Source organism: Pelobates fuscus, chromosome 3 (genome assembly GCF_036172605.1).
Source record: "Pelobates fuscus isolate aPelFus1 chromosome 3, aPelFus1.pri, whole genome shotgun sequence".
NCBI lineage: Eukaryota > Metazoa > Chordata > Amphibia > Anura > Pelobatidae > Pelobates > Pelobates fuscus.
Genome location: NC_086319.1, coordinates 352,122,495 through 352,138,359, shown reverse-complemented (window position 1 = coordinate 352,138,359; position 15,865 = coordinate 352,122,495). Strand labels below are relative to the sequence as shown.

The window sequence follows — 15,865 nt, the reverse complement described above, 5'->3', positions numbered from 1 at the left end:
TTGTACTATAGTAGCCAACAGATTTGCTTTATGTGTTAACAGTGCTATATCACACACATCATTTACCTATAGCCGCATAAGGGTTTTGAACATGATAATACTCACAATCACAATGAAACTTGTATTTCCTTTCATCATGAACACTGCATCCTTGAAGCAGAATTATTGTTACATCAGTTTTTCAATGCAGAGAGCTCTAACATTCTAGAAAAAAACATGTAAAGTCTATTTGCCTATCTTAGTGGTTGTTAACCTTTCTTTGACAAGGAGAGATTTATTTTCATATTAAAAGAAAAATAAATGTTTATGGTGTTTCGCTGCCTCTCTTAAAATCTATACTGATGACTGGCAGTGTCCTTCAATAAAGTGGATTCAAAAGTGGATTTAAAATTTAAGGTCAAAATAGTCAAGGTGGAAACATTCCCTATGTCAGCTATGCTTTTAATTCGGCTGCTCTGGCCTTAAATGTAAAATTCCCTTTGAATTCACATTGTAAATAAATAACCCTGTAGGAATTTTTTTCAGGGACCAAAATGAGGTGTCCTTAGATCCTGAGATTCTAAAATAAAGAGTTAAGATGATGGTTCTGAAATAGAATGCAACAAAAATAAAAACAGGAGACAACGCGTTTTACAGCATGTGAACCCATTCTGTGTGATATGTTTGGAAAGAAAAGTTGTCAAAATAGAAACAAAAATAATTCTTCTTTTCAAGACACAGTTTATGCAAACAGATTCCTCATTGTTAAACCTCATTGTTTCATATAGCATCTCACCCAAACTCATTTAGGCAGCCTCTGAATAAACTTACAAGTAAGGAAAAAGTCAGGAGCATATTATGAAATCAAATTATTCTTAACAAATACAGGTTCGAAGTTAGACATAATTTTGAGACAAATTTATTAAAAAATTAGAATACATTCATTTAATTGGTTGTAATCATCATTAATGCCCTGCCTTTTCTTTTTTTTTTAATAAACCTTAATGGTAGGTTTTTCAACTGATCTAACAGGGATAGGGTCATAATTTAGATGTATTTTTGGATATAATAAATTGGAGCGTGAACAAAGAACCTTCAAGAATAAAAGATTGTGTCATCTTAGGCTTTACATATCAAGATGGACTCATCTAAAATTGAGAACTTAATTTATAGAAAACTTTTTTTACTACTCCTCATCATGCCCTGTGACTATGCTAGCAGCAATATCCCAATATATTTTCTTTGGTCATATAGTCCCACGATACAATGCGATACACATGCTCCCCCACCCCATGCAGGCGCACATGTAGAATAACCAGGGGCAGCAGGAAACAACAGAACCCTCAGATACAGAGGAAACATTTCTTCTGTGACTGAAAGAACTATGTCCTTACTCAAATCATTTCAACAGAAACATTCTAACTTCCTCCTGATCCCAAGCCTAAAGTCTGCACCTCAGCACATCCAATTACTGCCCCAGTAGCTGTGCAATGCTGTCTGGGAATCACACACTCTATATGAAAGCCTTAAAAACATTAAGATACGAGAGAGGCAGATTAAACTACAACCCTCTCTAATTAGCACCAGGTTATATTTACCCCATGGCAGAATCCCATTCCCCCCAATCAGATATTAACATATGTCCTCCCCCTTCAAGCTTAGGCAAAGCCGGAAAAAGAAGAGAGGAACTTTGGGAGTGGAAATTGAAATATTATACATTTTGGTGGATCTATGAAGAAGAAATTCGAAAGTGGGTCGGATTTCTGTAGTCAATATATAATAAGGATGTTTTATACATTTTACACAGTGCATACATGAAATCAAGACAATACAGCAATGTTTAGAAATGTAGGAAAATGCAATTTTTTCTCATGTAAAAAAAAAGGTTCTTCTGAAAAGTTTTGGCACAGTTTTTTCGCTCATGCTTTCCATACATATTCTTTATATTAATGGATGAATAAATATATATATTTGCTTTCTTTCAATTTTACATTTTCAGTTTTTATTTTTGGGATTTTCTTTTTTTTAGAGATTTTTTTTATATTATCCTTTTTTTTATTTCAGATTTTTGCTTGTTGGTTTTATTAACGTTATTTGTTTCAGAGCATTGCACAAAATCATCGGCAACTTTAAAATGACTTAGTCCATACAATCAGCCCCTGTAACTTTATATAGGAAAGACAATCGTTTTAAACCCTTCTACAATGCCTTGATTTTTAATAAGTGAATAGTAAACACCATCAGATTTGAATTGGTTTTCCTAGTTAAGTAAAGTATATACAATTAGTTTAAAAGGCAAATTTGCAGTGTTTCTTCAGTCTACTAGATTTTTGATTGCAAATCACTTTCACGTCATCTACTATCTCCCCATGATTTATTTTCTCACCTGTCATGACTTCATAATTTTCCTTTCTCAGTACTTTTGTGTTTGCTAATAACTCAGTCTTACAGTTACAGAATTGCTTTACGGTTTACAAGTATGCTTCCAGTTTAAATGATATTTTAATTGGTGCACTGTCTTACTGGATGGAGTCTATTGTAGATTTAATTTTTTTTTTTTTCTGTACTGAAACAATTGTTGCAGGGTGCTATCTATTCAATTGTGGCCATGTTGCAGTATTTAACGATTTAATAGATGTTTCTCTGAGATGTAAAAAAAAAAGGTTAACTACTGAACAGAAAATTGAGCATTGGTCAGAAGAGCCCAAAACCTCTGCTGAATTATTAGAGGGGCACGAAAATGGCCCTTTTGATTTCCAGTAGCAGCTGTAAAAATTTGGATGCTATACATTTCATGTTTCTATTACACTGGTTTCCATAGGAACCTGAAACTGCTGAACCATTCTCTGTGCTCGGACTGATTCATCGATATTGCACAGAGATGATGTACAACACATGTTCAGACAGAAAAAAAAACTTTTGTTGTCATAGAAACCTATTTACTCTAGCACACTACAAGATGAGTGACAAACAAGATGTCATTTATATTAGCGCCTCTCTTTTTTTTTTTTTTTGAGTGTCCTGTCATGTGGAAACGTGTGGCCTTAATAACCTGGCCCAGTGACATTCCTCTGCCACCCAGGTAGCACTGGATTAAATGCCCTGTTTGTCAGGTTCCACAGTGTCCAGATTGGGTTTTTGGGATCCAGTAAGAGAAGCAGCAGCGATCGCTCCATCTTGGGGGGCTGTAAATTCTTCTGCTCTGAGGGCAGCTCATGTAGCACAGTCAGAGGGTCTTATCTAAGCTCCACAATGGCGATAAGGCACTGCAGGAAATGGGTAACATCAGATTGCTTCTCTCCACTAAGGACCTGAAGCGATTATCATGGCAATAAGGCACACCGGATCCAGGTTGGTCACCCTCGGGTAATCTATCCTCAGGTAGACAGGGACACAGTACATGAGAGGACCCAGCCGGCTCCGTGATCCTCCCTCCACTATAGCCAATGGTTCCGGACTGAAGTCAGTTTGCACTAGAGGAACCAGCTGGGAAAGCTTTTGCATGCCCAATCTCATTCATGGGTCAACACTGTACTGGGAGGGAGATTCTGAGTGGCATTTCTCAAGGTAATGTACAACATTTCAAAGGGGTTAGAGGGGGGTCTATTCTTTCTCCGGCTAAACCATAAAAGCAAAGTAGTGAGGAAATAATTGCTAAACCTGAACACCTGAATAGACAAAAGAACCCTGGAATAAGTCAACATTACTTCCAAATTAAACAAAAAACTATATATCCAAATGTAATTCCAAGAATTTAACTCAAGTTAATCCAACCAATGAGATTGATATAACCATAAAAACCCAACTCACCGTCAGAAGAAGCAGAAACCCCTATGGTTTATCTTAAAAAAAAAATTAAAAACATTTAAACGAAGAAACCCAGCAAATAAAGCACAATAAGAAATTTCCCAGGATTCTCAGCCATAACAATTACAACTAAATGGACTCCCGTTGTCTTATGTGGATGGCCCAAGTTTAATGTATTCTTGCTTGCAAGTATATATGACAGTGATATAAAGTGAGGCTTTCTTTAAAACAACCAAAGTAATAATAATAATAATAATAATACTAATAATGATGAAAACCCCCCAGGTGAGATGTGCCCCAAACAAATACATGAATGTCCCATTATAAATAATGCTGGTGGCATGGTGAGGGGTTTATTGTAGGAACACTCATAGCCCAACAACAAAAAATATATAAAAAAAATAATTTGAAAACAAATAAAAAAATTAACAAAAAACAAAGAACATACCAACCCCCTGGATGAGGAAGAGCGGAACCCGCACAGACCTCAATACATCCCAGATCTGCTGTATATAAAAAGTCCAGTGAGAGGGTTTCGTGTATATAGATATATATATAGATATATATATGAGATATATATAGGTAAAGTCCTTTTTTTTCCTTTCAAATATATAGCTAATTAAAAAGATGCATAAAAAGCGTCCCACAGTGGAGGTGACTGGAACCTGCGACCTCTTCCAGCCCAATCCATGGATTTTTTTCCAGGACTTGAGTCAGACCTTGGTATTGTAGGATTGCAGCTCAACCCCGTTCCCCTGCACACTGATCTCTGTGTCTGACTGCGAAGCCTTTGCTGCACATCTTCACATAAAACGTGGCAATAACACACAGTGGCCTGGCCCTGGGACCCTGTGACTGATCCCACCTGCCCTCCATGGCATACAGAGTGAGAGAGAGAGAAGAGGGATCAATTACTGGGCCCCACTGCACCGTGCAAGGAGAGGAGTAGGTTTTGTATACTGAGCTGCAACATGTGTGATAGCCTTTCTTAGTGTGATTGTATAGGAGTTTTCCAGTTGGGTTTATTTATCCGTTAGTGAATGTGTCAGTGTTTGTGTATCAGTGTGAGTCAAAGTGAGGTTATCCGCTTGTGAAAGGTTGAGTGTTATTACACTTGCACATGTTATAGTAACAGTATGAGTGTGTGTACTGCAATGAGTTCCAGTGTGAATGACTTCAGGGCTGTGTGTGTCCATGTCTGGGTGTCCTATGTGTTCAGTGCAATGTTTGTCCTGTTGAGCTTGTGAAGCAATTCCTCCCCCCGCAGCGGTGCGGAGTTGCCCTCCCACGGATTGGGACCGCAGCTCCTGGCCGGGTCAGCTGGTGCTCAGCTGGCGAAGGGCACGCTCGATGTTCATGCGATGACCCACTCGGGTAACTCCCAGCTCTACAAAATCATCCTTGGTGAGTGCTGGTAGGTGGGAGCCCTCAATTTCGTTGTCTTGGAATTTGAGCCGATGCTCAGATAGGTTCAGACTCTCCAGCCAATCACCCACATCATATTTATTCCAGAGTGACAGGGGCTTCTGCAGAAATGGGCGAGAAGGGTGCAAGGGGTGCCCAGAGGAGGGGGAAGGAGATCGACTCCGGGCGCTGACACTCCGTACCACAAAGCGCACTTCCTTAGGTTCATGAGGAATTGAGAGACTGGAGGACTTCAGGATTGTGGGAGGAGTGAGTGTGTAAGAGCGTGCCCCACCAAGGGGCTCTACCCTCTCAGAAGCAGATGGCACAGGACTAGGTGCCCGACGAGTCAGGGGATGTCGGCTCCCTGGACGCACGGTGTAGGATGTTCCATAGCTGCGCTGGGAAATAGTGTGCAGCTCTCCAAGACTGCTGAACAAGCTGTGGTAGGGAGAGAAAGAATATAAGGAGGGGGGAAAGTGATAGAATAAAGAAGGTAGTATAGAGAACCATAGGGCAAAATGTTAGGAGATAGAATGGTTGGGAAAGATATATACACATAGCGGAGGGTGAAACATAGATTGATAGAAATAAAACAAGGAATAAGAGGGAAGAATAACAGTGGGAAATTGGTGATCAGGGAGCAGAAAGAAAGCAATGAGTTAAAACATTAACTACACCTAGTAGCATTTTATCCCACAACATAACGCTAATATTCTGACCTCATTGGGATGGACCGAAGAAAATTAGAGGGTGAAACAAGGAACTGAAGCGATGGAACAGGGATGCAGTAAGAAGATGAAGAGCACTCTATAGGGGTTAGAGAAGCACAAGTGGAGCTGAAGGAACCTTGTGGCAGTTACTAAACGGCAGTATGAGTGTGAGGTACATGTGTACTCGTGTTTCTGTAAAATTTTGTTTTGATCTGATTCAAGTGATGTTTCATGTCATGTGTCAAAGTCAAGAAAAATCTCAAACCTGCAAAACATTTTCTCATGATGTATACGCAACACATACACAAACAACATTGATGTGAAACAGAATAATATTCTCCTCATCCAGTGTATACATGATGCTGTTTAATCTTTCAACACATATAAAAACCTGTGCTCGCAACCACGGCCTAACACAAGTTTCACATTCACACTGGAAACAACTATTCACATGTACAAACAATTGGTCTCATCCTGTAGAAATAAGGAGATACATAGATTGTATTAGCTCACTGCCACTTCCCCATAGCTCATTAAACGGAAGATTCTATAAAATGAAAGGTAAACATGAATAAACCGTGTGTGCTGGGTACAGTAACTACCAATAATTAAGTATCAACATTCCCTGGTAAACTAAATATGGAATTAAGGCATAGAGAGCTACGAATATAAGAGCCACTGAAACCCATGTAAATTGTTATTCCCATGAGGGACAGACTGACTATAAGATTTGGAACGTGCACACTGGTGCTTAAGGGCCCAGACCATAAGAAAATATCGACTCTGGAACAACAACTTTAAATACCAACTCAAACCAAATGTTCAGGAATCTACTGGAACCTCTAAGAACTTACAGTAAAATATGTATACAGCATGGAGGTTTGCACTTACCACCGTTTAGTAACTGTGGTCTATGGAAAAGAAAAGTAAGCATCAAGGAGAAGGCAGCAAATACATTGTGGTACACTGCTATACAGAAAATAGGAATTCCAGGTCATTGTATACCTGGAAAAACTCAAGACTTATCTTACTGAATGTGATTTTATATAACGGTTGCGCTTTTAGTTGCCCCACTGTATAATGTATGCCTGTATAATGCATATAAGAGAGGGGCATCAAGGTAGACACAAGCTGCATATATCTTACGAGGAAATAATCAATAAGTTCATGCTGCCGTTGAGGAGGAAGGGTTAAGGAAAGAGAAAGGTTCCCAACTATCAACCCTTGACATCCACCGAGGACAGTAACCCTCCCCAGCCCTACCCCTGGTGGGATATCACAAGACAGATCAAGGAGGAAGACAGACACACAGACAGGACCTGCTGCTAAGAGGTGGCTGCATGCAGAGACTTACACAATGTGCCAAAACTCCGAACATCTGAGTGTCTGAGACGGGTCAACATGCAATGTGAGCATAAATGAGGGAGAAAGAAAGATGAAATGGAACACAGTGTGAGAGAAAAGAGCAAGAGAGAGAGAGAGAGAGAGAGAGAGAGAGAGAGAGAGAGAGAGAGAGAGAGAGAGAGAGAGAGAGAGAGAAGAGCATAAGAGAAATCAACAGATTAATGAACAGAGAAAAAAAGGTTAAAAACGAGAGAACGAAAAAAAGAGAGGAAGAAAGAGGAGATACAAGGGAAGGAGGGAAGAAATGGAATGAGAAATGGGATGGAAGAGAGAGATGTTAACATTGCAGCATCCAGAACAAATATATATTGACAGACTCCTCAGAACTTGGGCTGAGGAGTTATAACCCAAACTACACACAAGCAAGGTGGGTGCAATCAGTCAGATACACAAGAAACAATCAAACACTCTGTGCTAATGTATCTATACCATTCTAGAGCATGCATTTTAACTACAGCCTACCTAGTCTATACTTTGTTAATGAAAACCTGACGACTGAAACAGTATTTCAATATTACAAGATATCAGTCTGTCGCCTAAGCAATATTTTATGAGAATCTGGGACAGGCATATGTTGAAAACAAAACAAACCAACATCTATCAATGGCCTACTATTTCTCTATCTCATTTCAGGAGTTCGATCACATTTCAGCTTTCCATGGCAGATTTTGTGTAGCCAGATGTTTTGCGCATTTGACATTAATTATTCATTTTACATTTGAAATCAAGGATGTCCAAAACCAGTTCTCGCAGACTGCCCGCACACCATATTTTCAGAAGAACACTTAGGGCAACTGACACGCAGTTTTAATTACTCAATTTACATTCTAATTGGAGTAATTCTAAATTTGTAGCTGGTACTTTAGTCCTTAGGAAGCGAGTTTGGCATATCTGATGTAAATTCTTCTGTGCCCTTCTTCAAAAGATTCCCCGATCTATGTGACGAGATAACAGGAACAGCTAACTGACCCTGCGTATATAAACCAGTTCTAATGAAGTCACAGGAGAAGCATACTCCAGAACTTAGTATTATACTGAAAAGAAAGTGTCCAAGAGACGGGGCATTCACACAACAAGGCAATAATGTTAATATATCCTGTACATTTGCACTAACAATGTCTGTGAAATTGTGCTTATGAACTACATATATCTGAGCTAACGAACTACGTACTAATGATTGCTATTTATCTGTGTCAGCAACCCATGTGCTCATGTCTGCATGAAGCAATAGCAATGCTCTAATATTTCATCTCTAGTTATGTTATTGACTTATTAGCAAAAGAGAGCCTGGACGAGGACAAGGTGTGACTTTCAATGCTATAACTGTGATAGTGACCTTAAAAACCTGGTATACAATAAAGAGAGATGTTATAAAAGTGGATAGCACAAACAGAACCAGGAACACACTTGGATGAAATTGCAGTAAAAAGATGTTGTAATCTGACCCAATATTTTGATACTTGGTTATATAAGAGTAATGAGAAAATGTTATATCAAAGTAGCTCAAGGACTTCGATTAAATCACCCTAGTAAGCCACCATAAAAGGCATGCTGGGAGAGATGATGGCTTTCAAATAATAAACAAATAAATGATCAAAATAGAAGGAACTGTTATACCAGAGGAGGAAGCAACATCTCCCAACTCTAACTGAAGAATTCTTACGCTAATTCCAGCCTATGAAGGAAATGAGACTCCTGATTAGAATTTAGTGGATCTCTCAACAATTTGTTAGAACAATGATTAGAAACCAACAACCTAAAGGATTGGAGGATATGCATGTCTCTTCCCTGAGGATGATTTGTCGCAATTGTGACCATATTTAGTTTTATTTTATTATTTTAAGAATGATTACATTGTTTGGTGCACTAAGTGACTCAGGTTTAACATGTTTTGAATTCCCACGGTGTGACTCTGCAAAAATGACTGTGATAATGCTCAGGGTAGATTAAATGCAATGTTTATTTCCTTTTGTGTATAACATTCCATCCACTAAGTGATATCAGTACCGGAGGCATGAAAGGCTCTGCTCATAGTAATGACAAACAGATTAGATATATTCATTTTCAAATGTAGCTCTAGGTAAATGTGTATCTGTATATTTGAGCATGTATATTTGGCTGAGTGCTGCATCAAGCAATGTTTATATATGTAAATATTTAAATAGGTACAATCTATGTATCTTCAAACAGTCAGTTTATTCTCCTATTCTCTCAACTGCCCCAAGTCAATTTATTCTCTTTAAATTAGACACGCGTTGATGTCCAATTCTGTTATCCTCTTCATTTTCCTTCCATGATAGATTCAAGTCCCATTTTTTCTCCTTTTTAATTTTCTATTCTTTCTTCGCATGTGCCATTTTTCTAACCCTTGTCCATGCCAGTTTTTGTCCCCCTTCTCTCTTCTACAGTCAATTACTCCTGCACTTCTTCACAAACCAGTTTATGTGCCAAGTCTCTCCCATGCCAGATAGATATTGCCCTACCAGTTCATACACTAACACACATTCCGCTAGATCAGTGGTTCCCAACCCAGTCCTCAAGTACCCCCTAACAGTCCAGGATTTAGGCAGGGGTCAAGTCCTAGGGAATAAAGCGTGGGAACTCACCCAAGTTCCACTCCCCCTCCCCCCCCCAAAAAAAAACCACTCGTATGGATATATAAACATGTGCACACATACACACACACACACTCAGGTGCACACACTCACAGACACACACACATACACTCACAGACACACACACACATACATACACTCACACACACTCACAGACACACACACATACACTCACAGACACACACACACACACACATACACTCACAGACACACACACATGCACACTTTCCCAGACACACACACACTTTCACAGACACATACACATATACTCACAGACACACACTTTCCCAGACACACACACATACACTCACAGACACACACACATACATACAAATTATTCATATTTGTTTTAATTTAAAAATGTCCACCCAGCCTCCCTACATGGAGAGCTGGTGTAGACCTGTCCCTAGGGTCCAGTGCGTCGGGCGCCTTCTTGCTGTCAGACGCGACGAGGGAGCTGTGTCCTCTCAGCTCTGCTCCCTCTCTCCATGCGGGCTGTCTACTGATGCAGGGAGCCGGAATATGACGTCATATTCCGGCTCCCGGCATCAGCAAACGGCGTGCGAGGGAGCAAAGAGGATACAGCTCCCTCGCCGCGTCTGACAGTGAGACATGCGCCCATGGGAGGGGTCCATCAGGCCACCTCTTGGGTCCACCCCATGAGAGGAAAAAAACAAGAAAAGAAAAAATAACACTTTAGACACAACAGGGAGATCCCTAAATCCTAGACTGGTAGGGGGTACTTGAGGACTGGGTTGGGAACCCCTTCGCTAGATAATCATATGATCTTTAGCCATTCTATCCAACATTTTCTGCACACACATAAAACTATTTTTTTTTCCAGAAATAAATAAAACAAAAAGAGGTGGTAGCTAAAGTGAAAAAAAAAATACTACTGCCACAACTGCCCCTTGGTATAAACAACATATGTGCATTTTGCACTGAGTCACTGGTACATACTGAAGATGGCATCATTGTTTTAGGAAATGTCTTCTAGGAACATATGCTTAATATGAATGAGTGTAATATTTAAAAAATCTAGACATCTAAACTCTAGTAGTCATTTAGACAAAATATATTTTAAATTTGCTAAATAGTTTGTGACAAAATGGCACTTCTAATTAGTTAATGTACTAATTATTTCACTACCAAGTCATCAGCAATCATGCTGTGGTAGAAAACAATAGACATATGAAAACTATTTCGTCCAAAAATTTGGTTTTTTTTCGTGGGGGCTATTAATATAAACAGGGACCTAATGTCCCCACCCATGAGCGGCGGGTGGGGACTTTAATTAATTAAAGGGGGTACCTAATGTCCCCCCTGGTCCCCACCCTGGTCTCAATGGGGGGGACCTAGTGTCCCCCTGATCCCCACCCATGAGCGGCAGGTGGGGACCCTAATTAATTAAAAGGGGGACCTAATGTCCCCCCTGGTCCCCACCCATGAGCAGCGGGTGGGGACCCTAAATAAATAAATAATGGGGGGATCCTAATGTCCCCTCCAGGTCCCCACCCACAAGCGGCAGGTGGGGACTCTAATTAATTAAAGGAGGGACCTAATGTCCCCCCTGGTCCCCACCCATGAGCGGCGGGTGGGGACCCTAAATAAATAAATAATGGAGGGGACCTAATGTCCCCCCCAGGTCCCCACCCATTAGCGGCGGGTGGGGACCCTAAATAAATACATAATGGGGGGGAACCTAATGTCCCCCCCAGGTCCACACCCATGATCAGTGGGTGGGGACCTCAAAAAATAAAGTTTTCTAGGGGTCCCCAAGCCCCTAGTCCCTCCCCCCATTAAAATACCCTACCTACCCACCTCACCCTAATAATATTGGGGGGGGGGGGGGCAATAAACTAACCCTGTAAAATAAAATGTCATACTTACCATTAGATGTCTTCTTTCTTCTTTCTGTCTTCTTTCTTTAGCCCCCAAAAAGGCCAAATAAAAGCCATAATACTCATCACAAATGTTAAAACAAACAAAAAAAAGCACAAAAAATATATACGCCGGAATAAAAAAATCCAGACGGTAAAAAAAATAATCCTTCTTTACCCATGGAGGACACGGCGCAGAATAAGCTCCGCAGGGTGGGCAAAGGCTTATGAAGCCTTATCCGCCCTGCAATTAAGCTCAGAGTGCTCTGACAGGTAAATGAAGAGACTGACAGGTAAGTCTCTACATTTACCTGTCACAGCACTCTGATTGGTAATGCTAAGTATATAATTTTATTTTACAGGGTCAGTTTATTGCCCTCACTATTATTAGGGTGAGGAGGGTAGGTGGGGTATTTTAATTGGGGGGGGGGGAGGGGGAGTGGCTAGGGGCTTGGGGAATTCATGTCACTTTATTATTTGTGGTCCCCACCCGCCAGTCATGTGTGTGGACCTGGGGGGACATTAGGTCCCACCCCATTATTTATTTAATTAGGGTTCCCACACGCTGCTCATGGGTGGGGACCAGGGGGTACATTAGGTCCCCCCCATTATTTATTTATTTAGGGTCCCCACCCGCCCGGGGACCAAGGGACCGCAGTGCTGTTTCTGTCCTAAAGGAGGAAAACAAATTATTTTTTAACTACCGTATATACTCGAGTATAAGCCGAACCGAATATAAGCCGAGGCCCCTAATTTTACCCCCAAAAACTGGGAAAACTTATTGACTCGAGTATAAGACTAGGGTGGGAAATGCAGCAGCTACTGGTAAATTTCTAAATAAAATTAGATCCTAAAAAAATTATATTAATTAAATATTTATTTACAGTGTGTGTATATAATGAATGCAGTGTTTGTGTATGAATGCAGTGTGTATGAGTGCAGTGTGTGTGTATGAATGCAGTGTGTATGAGTGCAGTGTGTGTGTATGAGTGCAGTGTGTGTGTATGAGCGCAGTGTGTGTATGAACGCAGTGTGTGTGTATGAGTGCAGTGTGTGTGTGTATGCGTACAGTGTGTGTGTATATGAGTGCAGTGTGTGTATGAGTGCAGTGTGTGTATGAGTGCAGTGTGTATGTATGAGTGCAGTGTTTGTATGAGTGCAGTGTGTGTGTATGAGTGCAGTGTGTGTATGAGTGCAGTGTGTGTGTGTGAGTGCAGTGTGTGTGTGTGTATGAGTGCAGTGTGTGTGTGTGAGTGCAGTGTGTGTGTGTGTATGAGTGCAGTGTGTGTGTGTATATGAGTGCAGTGTGTGTGTATGAGTGCAGTGTGTGTATGAGTGCAGTGTGTGTATGAGTGCAGTGTGTGTATGAGTGCAGTGTGTGTGTATGAGTGCAGTGTGTGTATGAGTGCAGTGTGCATGTATGAATGCAGTGTGTGTATGAGTGCAGTGTGTGTGTATGAGTGCAGTGTGTGTGTATGAGTGCAGTGTGTGTGTATGAGTGCAGTGTGTGTATGAGTGCAGTGTGTGTGTGTGAGTGCAGTGTGTGTGTGTGTGTGTGTATGAGTGCAGTGTGTGTGTGAGTGCAGTGTGTATGAGTGCAGTGTGTGTGTATATGAGTGCAGTGTGTGTGTATGAGTGCAGTGTGTGTATGAGTGCAGTGTGTGTATGAGTGCAGTGTGTGTATATGAGTGCAGTGTGTGTATGAGTGCAGTGTGTGTGTATGAGTGCAGTGTGTGTATGAGTGCAGTGTGTGTGTATGAGTGCAGTGTGTGTATGAATGCAGTGTGTGTGTATGAGTGCAGTGTGTGTGTATGAGTGCAGTGTGTGTGTATGAGTGCAGTGTGTGTATATGAGTGCAGTGTGTGTATGAGTGCAGTGTGTGTATGAGTGCAGTGTGTGTATGAGTGCAATGTGTGTGTATGAATGCAGTGTGTGTGTATGAATGCAGTGTGTGTATGAGTGCAGTGTGTGTGTATGAATGCAGTGTGAGTGTGTGTGATGCAGTGTGTGTATATGAGTGCAGTGTGTGTATGAGTGCAGTGTGTGTATGAGTGCAGTGTGTGTATGAGTGCAATGTGTGTGTATGAATGCAGTGTGTGTGTATGAATGCAGTGTGTGTATGAGTGCAGTGTGTGTGTATGAGTGCAGTGTGTGTGTATGAGTGCAGTGTGTGTATATGAGTGCAGTGTGTGTATGAGTGCAGTGTGTGTATGAGTGCAGTGTGTGTATGAGTGCAATGTGTGTGTATGAATGCAGTGTGTGTGTATGAATGCAGTGTGTGTATGAGTGCAGTGTGTGTGTATGAATGCAGTGTGAGTGTGTGTGATGCAGTGTGTGTGTGTGTGTGTGTGTGTGTTGCAGAGCCTTGGTGGGGGGTGGGCATTTTTATTATTATAATTTTTTTTAATTATTTTAATTATTTTTTTATTATAATTTTTTATTTTATAAACATTATTATTTTATTATTATTTATATTTATTTTTTTCGTCCCCCCTCCCTGCTTGATACATGGCATGGAGGGGGGCTCTCACTCCCTGGTGGTCCAGTGGCATTGGCAGTTCAGTGGAGGGGGGCTGGCAGGAAGCACTTACTTACCTCTCCAGCAGCTCCTGTCAGCTCCCTTCTCCTCCGCGCCGGTCCGGTCAGCTCCCTCTGCAAGTTCCAGTGTAAGTCTCGCGAGAGCCGCGCTATGACCTTGCGGCTCTCACGAGACTTACACTGGGAGCTGACAGGGGAGCTGACTGGACCGGTGCGGAGGAGAAGGGAGCTGACAGGAGCTGCAGGAGAGGTAAGTAAGAGCTTCCTGCCAGCCCCCCCCCCCCCTCGCCCCTACACAGCCCCATTGTCTGTATTATGGCAATTTAAATTGCCATAATACAGACAGTGACTCGAGTATAAGTCGAGTTGGGGTTTTTATTTAGTACGAGATCATGGGGTTTTTATTTAGTACGAGATCATTATTTAGTACGAGATCATGGGGTTTTTATTTAGTACGAGATCATTTGTACGGAACGAAAATTTCACTGGTGCACATGTCTAGAAAACAATTGGGGACTTTTCTCTTCAAACTTCTGGTTGGTGTATAAATACAAAGCAATTCTAAAGCACAGTTCAAAATAAGGAAGAGTAACCATGGAAACCTATAAAATATCCCTATTACAGTTCTCTCCACTCTACCATTTTAGCCCCAGAATTGCCTCTGTATAATTACCCTACATGTGTGACTTAGCAACACAAACTAAAGATTAGTGCAACATATAAAAGTAATTTATTGTAATAAATAAATACAATATAAAATATTGTGCTGGCTACAATATGATGGCAATATGATGGCAAAAGGAAACAACTGGCACATCTACATTTATAAATCCCTATATTTTCCACAAACCTCAGCTTTTACAAACAGCTATATTTTATCAAAAATATAATAGAGCTGTTCTGCTCTAGTGCCACTACAAAATCCCTAATGGAGAGGGAGTTTACGTGTTAAGGAAAAACCCATAGAACAGAATGAGAAGCTTCACAATAGTTGCAACCTCTTTGTTGGTTACCCCTGTGGAACTGTATTAGTAGAAGCAGGGGGAACTTTGTATTGTAAAGGGACACTAGTTTGGTCAAAAGTACCCACTATATTAAGGAATTATAAAGGCAATGCATTGAGAAAAAAAAAATACAAAAAGAGAATAATAATAATAATAATAATCAAATTAACATAAATAAATAATAATGGCACCCCTCCTAAAAAGCCTCTCCCTACATGTATCACCAAAAGCGTTTCTACGCATAGCTTAGAATAAGTGAATCTGCTATGTAAACTGCCATTTCACAGTTGCTATCCGTTTATAAATAACTGGTTCACTGTTTAGTGATATGTTAAGCTTTTGGCAGAGCCCTAGTCCGCGCGTGCAGGATCTACATGGGAGAAGAGACAGCTCAGCCCATATTGTTTCAGAAAACTGACATAGCCAAACAGGGCCGCAATCGGGGATACAACCCAAACACCCACCTCTCAAGTGTCCCTGTTTAGGAGGGGCAGTCCCTATTTTGTGTATCTGTGTGCCTA

At 40.8% G+C, this 15,865-nt stretch overlaps 1 protein-coding gene across 2 annotated transcripts in view; it reads right to left on the bottom strand.

Moving 5' to 3' along the window:
* Positions 1-1,964: 1,964 nt before the first annotated feature.
* SHANK3 (SH3 and multiple ankyrin repeat domains 3) overlaps positions 1,965-15,865 on the bottom strand; it is a 334,590-nt gene continuing 320,689 nt past the window's right edge. For both annotated transcript variants that reach the window (XM_063449167.1, XM_063449168.1), the window contains one exon: positions 1,965-5,631. In XM_063449167.1, the coding sequence (XP_063305237.1) occupies positions 5,103-5,631 (529 nt within the window). In that variant the 3' untranslated portion in view covers positions 1,965-5,102. The remainder of the gene's footprint in view (positions 5,632-15,865) is intronic.